This window comes from Leuresthes tenuis, unplaced genomic scaffold, assembly GCF_036924035.1.
Source record: "Leuresthes tenuis unplaced genomic scaffold, fLeuTen1.0.hap1 SCAF_15, whole genome shotgun sequence".
Taxonomy (NCBI): Eukaryota; Metazoa; Chordata; class Actinopteri; order Atheriniformes; family Atherinopsidae; genus Leuresthes; species Leuresthes tenuis.
Genome location: NW_027325369.1, coordinates 25,464,961 through 25,478,524, shown reverse-complemented (window position 1 = coordinate 25,478,524; position 13,564 = coordinate 25,464,961). Strand labels below are relative to the sequence as shown.

Below are 13,564 nucleotides of genomic sequence, written 5' to 3'. Positions count from 1 at the left end.
ATCCACAAGTCCATGCAAGCAACGCTGCCTCTCATATTCACAAGCGCACACAGACAACAGCTTTGTGCATTTTCATTACCATCTGGGACCTTTACTCATATTTTCGAATGCATCAAATGCATGTGGTCATGCTTGCTTCCTCTAACTGAATCTGCAGACTTTCAGTTGATTAGCAGCAACACAGACTGCTGCTGTAGTCTCCTGGAGTTTATTTCTGCCATTCTCAGAAAGCATTTCTTTCCCGTTTCCAGCTCAGACCTGCTGGAGCTCACAGTCAATACCCTGGTTAATGATTACCCCGTTTAACACCTCAGCTGGCTCTGTGTGTGTGTGTGGTAGAGGTTGCTCAGTATCTGATCAACCTCTCTCGGCTGATAAATAGCCAGTGTCGCTGTATGCGGTCCATGAGCTCTCACATGTGCATATGCATACCAGAGTTCAGCACGTTGTTGTCTAACCAGCTGCGTCAGGGCTCTGCAGCAACGATGGGACAGAAACAATGATTCACTCCGCTGCTCCTCTGCAGGGCCGCTGTGATTTATTACCAAGTTGTGATTTTATGGGTCTATTTGAATGTATGAGAGGATATCTCCTTCATGGTCAAGATTTGAATAAAGCAGTTTAAAGTATTCACAGTGTGGTAACACTGACCCACAAGGTCGTTTGAACCTTTGGAACTGTGTCCACCAACAGTAAGACTGACTTAACCTGGATGAATATGTTAACTTGTTGTCAAAATCTAAATGTTGATATCAGTTTGGTTGCTTTATATTTTTGTATTTCTTGCATTTGCTATGTAATGTTTATGAATCAGCCTGCAGAATAATTTCTTTCTCTTATTAGTCTCATTGACAGACGGGGCTTTATCCAAACAGACACACCTCAACTGGCACCACCAACCAACGGCATCACGACGTACGGTGCCACCCAGTCCCAGCAAAGCCACATGGTAAGACTCTGACCTGACGCTTCACTCCGGGACAAGTTCTTTGAATTAAAAAAGCAGAATTGAGTCGGTATGTGGTGAGTATGTGGTGAAGATGTTCCTGCTGTGGTTTTCAGTTACTTTACACTAATAGAATAGAACTAATAGAAAATTATTTGTAGATGCACTTTTAAATGAATGATCACTGGCAGCCCTAATCTCCTCTAAGACTCCTTTTGCTCTGTCTCACAGTAAATGACAAACAACTGGGCAAACATCTGCACATGTTGTGTCTTATGAATCCTTTTGGATTATAAAACACCTAATCTTGGATTAATGGATAACTATTAAAGATGAAAACTGTTTCAAAGAGCACTTCAGAGACACTGAATCCAACTCAGCTTTTAGGAATCCGCTGGTGCTGAGTGGCTTTGCTGCAGTGCTGTTTGACCGAGTGTCACCCTGAGCCATAATGTGGCTCCGGCGGGGCCCCGCAGCGTCAAAGCATCTTTCTCAGCAGGCTGTCTCACAGAGTGAATTTCCAGATGTTGTAACAGAAAGTCAGCTGGAACGAACTAAAGCAAATGATTTCAGTTTGAGGAATAGCATCTCTGGACATTGTGGCACATGTTGCTTTGTGTGTGGTTGTTCATGATTAAAGTGGTGAACTGTAGCTTTTGTTTTAAAAACTTGCCCTGGGCAACTTAGATCTGAGTAAAACCAAGGGGAAGTCAGCCTTTTTGAATCAAGCTTCACTTTTAAGTTTTCCGCACCTTATACAATAGCAAGCTGCACACATTTGTGCTGCTGTCGATCTGGAAATGTAAATCCGGTTCATCAGGAGGAATGAAACTCATGTTTTCAGTTGTGCATCCGTCATGTTATGCTACCTGTAAATGAAGTCAGCAAAAGGAAGTAAGAGTCCTTTGAGGTGGCATCGTAGCTTGGGTTGAGGGATTTTTATTTGCTTGTCATCAAGATGTGTAGCAGGAAATGTTTTTGTGTCACAGTGCACTTAAACAAAGAGAGAAAGAGTGCAAAGAAACCACAAAGGGTTGATTTATATTCCGTCTCATGATCTGAATGTACAGTAAAATGTTCTGTGTTGTGAAGCCGTGTCTCAGTCTGGGAGAGAATAGTCGGTGCTGTGAAAACGCCACACTGACCTCAGTATCCCTCTGACGCCTTAACTGAAGCAACCAGTCCTCTGTTGTTCAGTGTTTACCTCACACATTACATGCTAGATTTAAACTCTTCTCACACAGCTCCTACACATCTGCCACTGGTGCCCTCCCTGAGTCCAACAGTCATCTCCTTGTTCTCACCCAAACTCGACCTCGTCCTGCCTATTCTCACCAAGATGACAAACATAAATGTCATCTGTCTAAATGTCCTGAATGAAGCGGCTGTAATGGGCCGAAAGCCCGAGGAACATTCCCCTACGTTAAGCAGGGAATAACCTGTCATCTGTTTGCTGTAGCTGTCACTATTCACAGCTTGAGTTGTCCTATTGTATCGGCTGCTGGACGATTATTTGCACAAAGTCAGCGGTGTGCTTAATGTCCATTTGTTTTGGTAGAAAAGTAACTGTACTTGCATTGTGCTGTAAAGCAGGGAGGCTCCACAGTTAAGATATTCAACTTTTTTACATGCTCAATAGTCATTCAGATGGATGTGAACAGAATGCATTGAGCTTAAGCATAATGATTTTTTTTGCACAGTTCTGTCACACAACATGGAGAAATGTCAGAACATGTAAAGAAATGGTGTCTCCGGTTGACTTGTGTCCGTCTCACACTAAGCCTGCCATCTTCAGCACACTGTTGCATTTGAGATGTTTTCCAGTTGTTTGGCAATAAAAGCTCTGCTCCCCTGTGATGTGTTTTGTCTGTGATGCGGCTTAAATCGACGGCCGGTATGCAGGAGCCTTTTAAGCTGTTGCCATGGTAACAGTGTGCGATATGAAGTCACGTTACACCTTGATAAGAAGCCCTCCGTTCTGGATTTGACCTGGTGGGGGGATAAGCACTGCTTTGTCAGGCGGTCGTCATCATTTCCCTCAGTGAAAGGGTCAGCTCACTGCAGGTGTGGAGATGCTTGGTAAAAGTAGAGAGTATAAGGGTATAACAGCAATTTCATTTTGGGATGTAACACTGAAGACATTATTATGATCATAGGGAATCCAAGCAGGGCATGTTGATAATAGTTGATAATTAGATTAGAGTATTAATCACAAAGAATACATAAATGACAGATTAAATGATGGACCAATCAGGGCTTACATCTTGTTGTTGGTTGCAGTCTGGCTTGATTTTGCTCCTCTCCGTCATGGTGTATGCAGTACAAACATAACCCCAGTCATTTTGAATTTGATGAAGTCAAAACTGCCTTCGTGGTTAGATGACTGAGATTTGGTGAAAAAGTCTGTTTGGGTTCCAGCTGTGTGTTACACAGTTAGCATTCAGCCTTGTAAATATTTCTATGTTAGTCCTTACTTCCTTCCGCTTCCTCTCACACCCGGAGTTCAGCGTGATCACCATTTCCTTGTTGATCATTGCATAGCGAGCGATTTGAGACTGATCACCCACACCCCCTCATTCAGTTTCACCGCCCTTCCCTCAGCTACACGACTGTTGGTTTCATTCTCCCACGATGCTCACCTTGATTTTTTTCTTTTTCTGGAACCGTTCTCATTTAGTCAGACCTCTTGTTTGCTCATTTCAACATATTGTGAATCAAAATAAGTAGTCGTTCCATTTTTTTTCTCACTCAGGCCAGATCAGCAAAGCGTACAACTAAAATATAAATGGAAACTTAAATTCCATTATAAAATAAAGGGGCAAAGACTCTCATGCCTGCGGTGTCGCCCGACTGAACCCGCGCTGCATCACTGCTGTCCTGATAAAATCTCTGAACTTATTCTTCTTTGTTCTGCTGTGGATTGTGTCAGTGTAGCTCCGATGGTTTAAAAAGCACGAGGGGTCCACGAAGTTGAGAACAGAATGAAGTTATCCATGTTTATTTCATATCCATCACTTTCTGTGCCATCTCGTAACTCTCACTCAGTTCAACCTGCTGTAAAGGTGATAAGATGAGTGCGTGCAGCTCTGATATGAGCAGTGATAAAACTAATTACTGCACCTTCTCTGTTGTCAAAGGTAGCTCAACTTCTGTTTAAGTCACATCTCTAATCTTCTTTTTAGGTCAGTGAGATTGAGACAGAAAGGTGAGATGTCAAGGCCAAATTTTTGTTCTTCTTGTCAGTCAGACTTTGAGTTCTGTGGGGTTAAAGGGAGATATCAAAATACTCTTCTTACTTCCTAATATGGCCTCTTCATTCCTGTTACCTTTGTACAACTTCTGATCTTTCATCTGTAAGTGGTCTTAAAACACGATTGCTCTGTGGCGATAAAAGGCTGATTGGGTCTGAGCTCATCTCCTTGTAGCTCATGTATGGAATTGTGGCTCGCCTGTCCTAACCCAGTTACCCTGCTCCAGTTTTAGACATGCGATTTCCATTCTAAAGCAACGTAACAGAGATCAATAGGCCATGAAGCCGTGACTTAATAGCTTTGTTTTTAGCTCTCTATTGACTTCAGCCGTGTTTCTAATGGAGGGGATACACAACTTGGTGCGGATTCTGTGCGTCTCTGTGTTCTCACAAGGGTACTAACATCTACTTGTCTTTTTCTCCCTCTTATCCAATCACCTGCTCCTTCTGTTATCTTCACACGTTTCCCCGAGTCTGTGTTCTTTCATTTTTCCTGTCCTCCATCTAATTTTCAATGCTTGCTCTCCTCAATTTTCGTCCTTTCCCTCCGATACCTTGTCTCTTGCTTTTCCGTCCTCATCCCCTCCCCTGCTCTCACCTTTCTCCTGCTTCCTGGTGCTTTCTCTCAGTGTGACCAAGACCAGTGCATTCAGAGCACCAAATTCGTTTTACAGGCCGCCGCCACGCCCCTACTCCAGCAGCAGAGCAGCGAGCCAGTCATCATGACCACCTCCCCCGAAAATGGAGCGCCTCTACCCGGCCGCACCTCCCTCACCCTGGGTGGTCCGTGCACCTCGCTTCCCCTTGGCCAGCCCACCCCTCCGACATCCACCCCCAGCCTCAGCTGCCACGAGCCTATAGACATGCTGCCAATCCACGGACACAGCCACACGCACAACCACAGTCACCCCCTCCAGGAACAAGTGGCCCACCACCACTTTCTCACCCCAGAGGAAGTGCCCTCGCCTCCGGGCATGCTTCACTGCGGCAGCCCCCTGGGTCACAGCCACACAGTGCAGGCCGGTTTCTACAACCCAGCCAGCCAAGACTCACTACACGAGGACTCTGTCAGAGGATTGGTGAAGCTCAGCTCTGTCTGACCGTGGGACCTCACTAACCACCGTACCCCCTTCTGAAGACGTAAAACTCTCGTGTCACTTTTGGATCAGCTGACTCCCCCCTGAGTTACAAGCTCCAGCTGCTAGAAACTGCGTGGAAATGAACTGAAATGAAACCAGTTGTCCTCAGCCATTGTGTTGCCAAACCTGTCTGACTTCCAGGTGTGTGTATGACAGCTCAGACAAATATTTCTCTTCTGTTCTTGTTTTTTTTTGTAATACTTCAAGGGAAGAAGAATCAATTTGCTTTTGGAAATTGAGAAAGTGGAGCGTGCCTTTTTAATGTGGCACATTTCTCTGTTAGCCATTTTGAGCAAAAAATGAACAGTTTTGACAGTTCACGACACTTGGTCAGAAGGCTGGAGTCTGACTGTTTTGTTAAAGACATGAGCCTATTTGCCTGTTGCTGATTGGACCATGTCTTCTGCCTTTTTTTTTTTTTTTTCATGGGAGACTCACAACAGTGCAATGGCTGTTTTCATGTTGCATATCATCTTGCTTTTTCTATGTTAAAAAAAGATACTGTTGTACTGTACCATGGTTATTACAACTCTTAAAAATTATATTTCCTGTGGACATTAATAAAACAGCAACTTTTTATCAAATTTCAGCGCATTCATATTGAAGGATTAATGCATTGAAGTTTATCTTATGACCACTGCCTCTGGTCACCGAATTCAACTGGGACCGATAGAAAACAAGCCTGTCTGATGAATGTTTTTGAACACTTGAGGACGCACAAACAAGGTTAAGACTTCTCTTTAAGCAGTGTAGTGTCTCATTCACCCCGACTGATGTGACCTCAGACTTTACAGTGAGATGCGCTAAAAGAAGCACACCATTATTTTTCCAGTAATTTCCATTGAAAGTTTGGTGGTGGAAGCCCCCTTTAATGCTCTTCTGCCACCTTGTGGTTGAGCAGAAGTACTGCAGCTAACAGTGCGGCTTTATGCTATATTGAATTTTGCCAAAATAATGAGACATGAGTTAGTCAAGGACAGACCCGACTTGGCTTAGAGTTGAGATAAATATATGTGATGTGAAAGGAATTGGCTTAAAGAGGGTCTTAAGTAGATTAACAACAATAGAATTCACCTCACCTTGACAGTGTTTTTTGGCTACAAGATGAAAGCATGTTTTTTTTGTTTTTTTTCACTGGATTTGCTGGTTTACAGCCTCTTGTGCTGCACTTGAGTGATGGAAAAAAAAAGTAGTTTTAAAGGAAACCAACTTAATAAAGAATGAATTCAAAATTATATCAGTAACACATTTAATCATCATTAAATAATATGTCACAAAGGATATTTCAGTACATTTTTACAACAGAAAATGCAATAAAGAGAATCTAGATTTCTTTATCTTTTCATTTTTAACTGTCATGATTTCTAATGGTGTTAGAGAGCAATAAGGTACAAGGGGGTTACAGAGATCCTGAAGGTTTCACAAAGATGCAAACTGTTATTGTGTTGGGTTCCAGAAAGATTCACCCTGGACTTAAATGTGCTCGAGTCCTGCTGCACTGTTACATGGCGAATTAATTCAAGAGACTTGGGACATTCAAAACTCAACAACAGGCTGAGAAAAATAAATAAATAAATACTGTGGCTGTGTAAGAAAAGCTTAAGATGAAAGTTTCAGACCCACTGCTAACATATGGGTACATTTGTGTTGTAAAAATGAGAAATGCTTCAATTCTTTTAGCTGTACAGGAAATAATTCTGTCTCGGGCATTGCTCCAAAAACAACAGAACATGTCCGTTTCATTCATTGTCTGATTTTTACTGACTTTCTTATAATTTACATATAAGCAAAGCCAGTGCTTAATATTAACATATATGCCCTGTTTTACCTATACAGGCTGCACCACAGCAGAAATGCACTAAACACAGTATCGGAAATGACCCTAACTTGAAGCCATGGTGGCTCACAGCCTGTTGCTTCCTGTCATGCGTCAGCCCTCTTTTTAGGGCTGAAAAGATAAATCATTTCATCCATGGGAGGACCCATCTGAGGTCTTTGGTCAGGGACAGAGTTAGAATAGCTGCAATAGTGCAGCGCTAACCTGACCTGAAATTCAAACCTGCAGTCAGCACAGCTTCTTCAGTGTTCAGCATCCACCATCTGGGTTGTTATAGCTAAGCTAATTTAGCACATGACAACAGTGTCTGTACCGGTGATTTCCCTCCAGTTAACCAGCAGTCACCACAGTTTCACATCAGTGAGCTCCAGGTCTCCCATGATCTCCACCTGGTCGATGCTGCTCAAGTCCTGCACCCGATGCCTGAATTCAAACAGGTGTGAGCCGTTCACTGCCAGCTTGAACTGATGGGGCTGACAGAGGAGGAGAATCTGAGAGGGGGAGAAAAAAAAAAGAAATACTCAAGACCTGCGAACCAATCCAGATCACACGACTGAAAGTATGACACCTTGATGGCTGCAAGTGGTTCCTACCTCGAAGTATTCGCCTGGTGAGAAGGGAAAGAAGGGCAGCTCCCGCTCCTCCTGACCCCAGGACTCACTCAGGTACGAGTTCCTGATGAACACGCCGGACTTCATGCGGGGACTCAGATGGAGAGCGATGTTCTCTGTCTTGCTGTTGCAGAGGTTCACTGTAAAACTGGATTCGAGGTACATAAAAAAACAGAAATGCTTGTAGTGCCATTTAAAGCCCAGATTTTAAAGGACGCTTCTCAAAAATCATTTACGTGAACATGGAGACGGTGGATTAAAGGAAAAACCAACAGAAAGGGCCACCTCAGTGGATCTGAGGATCCGTGCAGCTGGGGTGGAGCACCATCCTACAAAAAGATATTTTCTAATTGGTATTTTGATAAATATGCTGAAGACATCAGTCGAAAATTTCAATTGAGTTCAGATCTGCTGATACTGAAAGCCAACAGAAATGTTCCTACTCATTAAGCAGTTCAGTGGTCATTTTTGTCCTGCAGAGGGAGGCATTGTAAACTTGGAAGACACCATTCCCATCAGTGTAGGAATGTTTCATATCAGGTTAAAGGGAAGAAGGTCTCAGATTCGTAGTGACTCTTCCCTGCCTGTAAAGTGCCCACTCTCAGTATAAGAGCCACCGTCCAGGTTTTTCCTTTAATTACTCTTCCATTTGCAGATTTTATCTTATTCAGTTCTTGTAGATGAGGGTCAGTTTCATCAGTTATCACTTTACCTGTGTGGATACAAGCTGACCTGTCCTTTAATTGTGATGTGCTGTCCTGGACCCAGTCCTTTAAGTATGCTGCCTTTGTAAGGGAGGCTCTGGAACAACAAATAACTGTTAATACGCTTCTTTTTCCCCACAGATAATCATCTCGTATTATTTGAGCTTGTATGACAGTAGCTTTGAGCAGTATTTTATATGGTGTAAATAAGGGGATTGATCCAAAATGGGCAGATTTCATATTATTATTGCTTAGTGACTATTGTGTTAGCAGAAAAAATTAAATGTAACAAGCTGTAAAAACTTCAATTTAGAAGATCTGAATGCAACATGTTGAACAACCAGCCTGCAGTGCACAAGCTAATAAACATTTACTACACGTGATCCAATTTTATTAGCACCTCAAGACACTAGAAACATCTAAGCAGCAGTTTTATGAGGATGGAGAGGGAAGACAGACTCACCAAGTCACCTGATTCTGAATATATTGCCTAAGAGAGAACAGACATATTTGGAAATGATTCGAGAGACATTAAAATGAAGAAAACAGATGATGGGAAGGTACCTACTGAGTTTGGGATGTAGCCAATAGCGTGGACCCTGACTTTCCCAGAAATAGAAAATGTGTCGACCCTGTTAAGAGGGATTCTGTGCTTGTATTCCAGCAGATGAGCACCATTTACTGCCACCTACAGGTGAAGGTAACCCAATTATTCACCATAACAATTAAGTTTCTAAGCCTTACATGCTCCACAGGCTTTCTGATGTTGATGATGGGTTAACTTACCTTAAAGACATCTTCGAGCACCAGGATGATGGTCTCGAAGGGGGCCCCTCGTTTGTAGGGCAGCTGGTGGAGCGTCTCCTCTTTGCCCCAGTTCTCCTGCAGCAGGGAGTTACACACCACACAGGGTGAGCCTTTGAAGCGAGGGCTGAAGTGGAGGGCGACGTCAGAGCGTGGCTTGGTGCTGCAGCCACTCGACAGGTCAACCTGAAACCTGCAGAGAGGACACACACACACACACACAGGCTGGATTACTGCACTGGAACCCAGACCCACTGAGAACCACAGCTCCAAGTTCACTGCATGTTACAGGATTTTGATAATTCGATTAACTGTAGGTTTGTTGGGGTGTAAGCGCCACTCGTCAAATCCCATGCATGACCATAATCATTTCTTATCTTATGCTCCTTCCTTGTATAGAGACAACCCATTGTTGTTAAAGAGTTGAGACTTTTATCATTTCAGTTTAGCTAAATCAACAGGGTCCCTATAAACTGCTCTGAGGGTCCACCTCCAGCTGAAGTCAAAGACATGGCAGACTACTGAGAGAGTCAGGAGGCTCCCAGTCTTATCCTCGCAATAGAAGACTGAATCGAGAAACAAATTGATCTCAGAGCTAGACTGGGATGCAAAAATGACTTAAATGTGACACAAAACAATCAAAATTAAATGCAAACAACACAAAAAGATTTAAAAACTATCAAAAAATAACCACATAGACAGGCAAAATGACCACAAAATGCAAGTTGTTGGCTGTTTTAGCTGGGCTAATCTTTATTTTTAAATCAAGAATTTGCATTATACTGAAACAACTATGATGGACGGATTATTTTGGATTGAACTTGATCAAAATTGGATTGAATTAGATTTGTTTCTTTTTTTCTCTTATTCAAAGTGCCTTGAGATAAAACATTAATTTAAACATGAAACAAAACATCTAACATGACATATAAAGTGTGAAACAAAAGGAGCAGAAACACAAGACGGCCACAGAGTTATTTAAAATTGTAAAAATTAAACATGTAATATTAAAAGTGTCACACAAAGGAGATGAACAATCACCAAAACGTGTGATACAGATGGATCTCAGGCATAGACAGTTAACAAAAAGATTCCTAAGTGACCAAAATATCACAAAAAAAGGGGGAAAAAATCTAAATTGAATGCTCATGAGATAAAGTCACTATGAAGACATGCAAAATTACCAACTACAGACACAAAACAATTGAGTAATTTAAAGATATTACGTCTGCAATTCTATAATCCAATCTTATGCCTTAGAAATGAAAACTACATTTAGTCTTGAATCAAAATGACCGTGGAGCCACGGAACTGCTAAAAGATTAGATATGATACACAAAATGAGAGATGGAAAGCCACCAACACAAAAAGGCAAATACAAAAACAACCAGTATGAGACATAAAAGCACTGTGAAGATGTGTAGAGTTGTAATTTTAAAAAAAACCAGGGTCAGCGGTTGCCTCTTTCGGTCTGCTTATCCTGCTCCTTTTCTGGGACAAGTGAGGCGGCTTTTACACGTCTGTGACCAGTGTTGTAATCATAGGTGAGCGAAAATCCATCCAAACTAATACCATGATAGATTCCATGTCTTTGAATCGATTTTGTCTGCACAAGATTGACAGTTTGGAAACTCAGTGTCTTTAATAACCCATGGTGACATCTTGTCTGTGGTCAGATATTGCTCCAGTGTCCACAGCGGTGGGTGCACTGAGGGGGGAGTTGGTTATTTCAATTCATCAGTTTATTATGCTTAATTAACTTGAAACGGAAGTGAGAACTTCACACATGCTACTTTCTACTTGTTTTTTTCGTGTGTGTTTGAGGGTGAGCGTGAAGAGGAGTGTTTCATATGTTTTCTCAGATTATAACTCGGTGAGGTGGGACCTCCTCTGTTTGTTTATCTCATCTCTTAAAATGTTACCTGTCAGCATCTGGGGGCACAGTGCCCTGGATGATGATGATCTCCCCTGGGTGCAGGCCTCCAGGTATGGGTCCAGTGTATGGGATCACCTGAGGCGGACAGGTGATGTTAAAAGTACTGCAGACGAGCAAGACTGCTGAATAAAGTCAGAGGCCCCCTGCTGGCTCTGGATCACTGTGCAGACTGTGTGAGCTCTGTTTTAGCTGCATTAGAAACTACATGTGATTATACGGAGCACTGTATGATACCAACAGAGAGGGCTGATGCAGATACCAATAAGAATAAGCCTCTTACCGGATTCAGAACAGTGTGTTTCGCATTCGCCACTGACATCGGGCTCCTGGTGTCAGACTGCGACATGCAGCCGCGGGCGGAAGGTGACGGATAGTCTGTGGTTTCTGCGGCAAAACAACCGGTTTGTTGCTCTGCAGCGTTATACGGGGATCATGGCAGTGTGCATCTTCTCTCCATCAAGCTCGCAACAAGTTGCGCATGCGCAAATCCTACCATGTGATCAGGTCTACTGAGCCAACAACAAAAAGCCTGTTATCTCACGGTAAGATGTAATGTTAGTGATAAATGCTGCTTCGTTTGAATAAAACTGCAGGTAAAATGCTAATTGTTGTTTTAAAAATCTAAATTTGACTTTTATTTTTAGAAATTGTACTTACTGAGCAACGTCAACCGCTATTGGGCTGTTACGTATGCTGCATTCGCAGGCAACTGGGAGATCAACATTTAAAGTCTCCAACATAAAAGCAAAAAAGAAAAAGGACACCAAGGAGGGTTTTTTATAAGTCGGCAACCCATTTAAGGCTTCTCTGAACTATAACCTGCGGATCTGGATTAAAAGGGCAGCGTAAATTGCAAATGATCTTAAATGACCTAAGATATATTAGACAAAGTACACTGGGTGTTTTATCTGATCTATCTTTTAATCTAAGATAACTACATAGCTATTGTCGAGCGATTGATGTTGCTAAGCAACCAACCAAACTTGATTTTACACCGGAAATCGAAACGTTAAACGTTATTTCGAGTTTGTTTTCTGTTTGCGACGTACTTTGAACGCAGCAGTACGCAGTTTCGTTTCTTTGTAAATAGCACGCAGCAATAGAAGTCTCACAAACGTCATCGCCTCAGTGACAAATTCGTCGATCACCAGGAAAAAATGGGCCCTAGTAAGTTTAGCAGTATATTTCCCTAATGTTTTTGATTAAGCTGTGTTTCGGCTGACTCTTTATGTGGGTTGCTGTGTTTCAGGAACAGTTGCTGCCATCACAGCAGGAGCAGGTAAGATTTCGTGATGTGCGTTCCCCCTTTTTCACACCTCTGCTATTTTGATTTTGTGTTGTGAACAAGACCAAAACCACATGCATTATCATTTTCACCCCTCCCTCAAAAGCAACGTGGGTTTTTGGTGAGAAAAGATATTTTGCTTATTAGTTTCCTCCTCCTGTCTTCTTCAGATGAGGCTGTGGTGAGCAGCTGGTAAACAAACAAAATATCCAAAGAGGCAGGTCCTTAGCCCACCATCTTCTTCTACTTGTAGACCTGCCCGTGGATCTTTCACAGACCACCACAGCAGCAAGTCTGTCATTACTACTATGTGCCTACCAGAAACACATAGCAGTGGAAGACGTGATTCTGTACATGCTGCATCGGGCATATGCTTATCTGGATGTGCCTGGTTCATATGTGAGAATCATGTTCTTTGACTTCTCCAGGGCCTTCAACACCATACGGCCTCCCATACTGAAAAATAAACTTCTAGGTATGGGTGTGGCCCCCTCCCTGACATCATGGATTATAGACTATCTGACTGCCAGACCACAGTATGTCAGGGTGGGGAGATGTGTTTCTGGAACACTGGAATGCAGTATTGGGGCTCCACAGGGTACTGTTTTGGCTCCTTTTCTTTTCACCCTGTTCACATCGGACTTCAGGTACAACTCAGAGTCCTGCCACATACAGAAGTATTCTGATGATACGGCTGTTGTGGCATGTGTGCGCAGTGGACAGGAAAAGGAGTTCAGGGACCTTGTGGAGTTCCTCTATGGCTGGACCAAAAATAACTGTTTGCTCCTAAACACTACCAAAACCAAAGAGCTGGTGGTGGACTTCAGCAGATCTAAAACTCCATACCAGTCAGTCTGCATTGATGGAGGGGAGATAGAGACTGTTCAGACCTGCAAATACCTGCGGGTGGTGCTGGAGTGGTCTGCCAACATAGAAGCAGTGTACAGGAGGGACCAGAGCCATCTCTTCTTCCTGAGACAGCTCAGGTCCTTCAATGTCTGCAGTGATATGATATGCATGTTTTATCACACTATCATTGAGAGTGCACTGTT

The 13,564-nt window shown here is 42.8% G+C and overlaps 2 protein-coding genes across 2 annotated transcripts in view; one reads left to right on the top strand and one right to left on the bottom strand.

Annotated features, from left to right (window-relative positions):
• The window catches only part of LOC140270747 (palmitoyltransferase ZDHHC14-like), a 48,316-nt gene extending 41,446 nt beyond the window's left edge, over positions 1–6,870 (top strand). Inside the window, exons 9-10 of the mRNA XM_072365945.1 lie at positions 844–949; positions 4,826–6,870. Coding sequence (XP_072222046.1) covers positions 844–949; positions 4,826–5,296 — 577 coding nt within the window. The 3' untranslated portion in view covers positions 5,297–6,870. The remainder of the gene's footprint in view (positions 1–843; positions 950–4,825) is intronic.
• On the bottom strand, positions 6,568–11,590 carry lgals8b (galectin 8b). Its single transcript, XM_072365944.1, has 8 exons — positions 11,508–11,590; positions 11,214–11,302; positions 9,274–9,484; positions 9,056–9,175; positions 8,951–8,977; positions 8,496–8,584; positions 7,766–7,931; positions 6,568–7,663 (listed from the first exon to the last, which is right to left on the bottom strand). Exons 1-8 carry the CDS (start codon positions 11,571–11,573, stop codon positions 7,514–7,516), a joined length of 918 nt encoding a protein of 305 aa, XP_072222045.1. The 5' UTR covers positions 11,574–11,590; the 3' UTR covers positions 6,568–7,513.
• Positions 11,591–13,564: the final 1,974 nt, after the last annotated feature.

Coding starts and splice junctions, on each gene's coding strand:
- lgals8b (XM_072365944.1), bottom strand. CDS start 11,573: ATGTCGCAGTCTGACACCAGGAGCCCGATGTCAGTGGCGAATGCGAAA. Junction 8,585..8,950: donor ATTCAGAATCAGGTGACTTG/GTGAGTCTGTCT, acceptor TTGTTGTTCCAG/AGCCTCCCTTACAAAGGCAG. Junction 7,664..7,765: donor CACCAGGCGAATACTTCGAG/GTAGGAACCACT, acceptor TCCCCCTCTCAG/ATTCTCCTCCTCTGTCAGCC.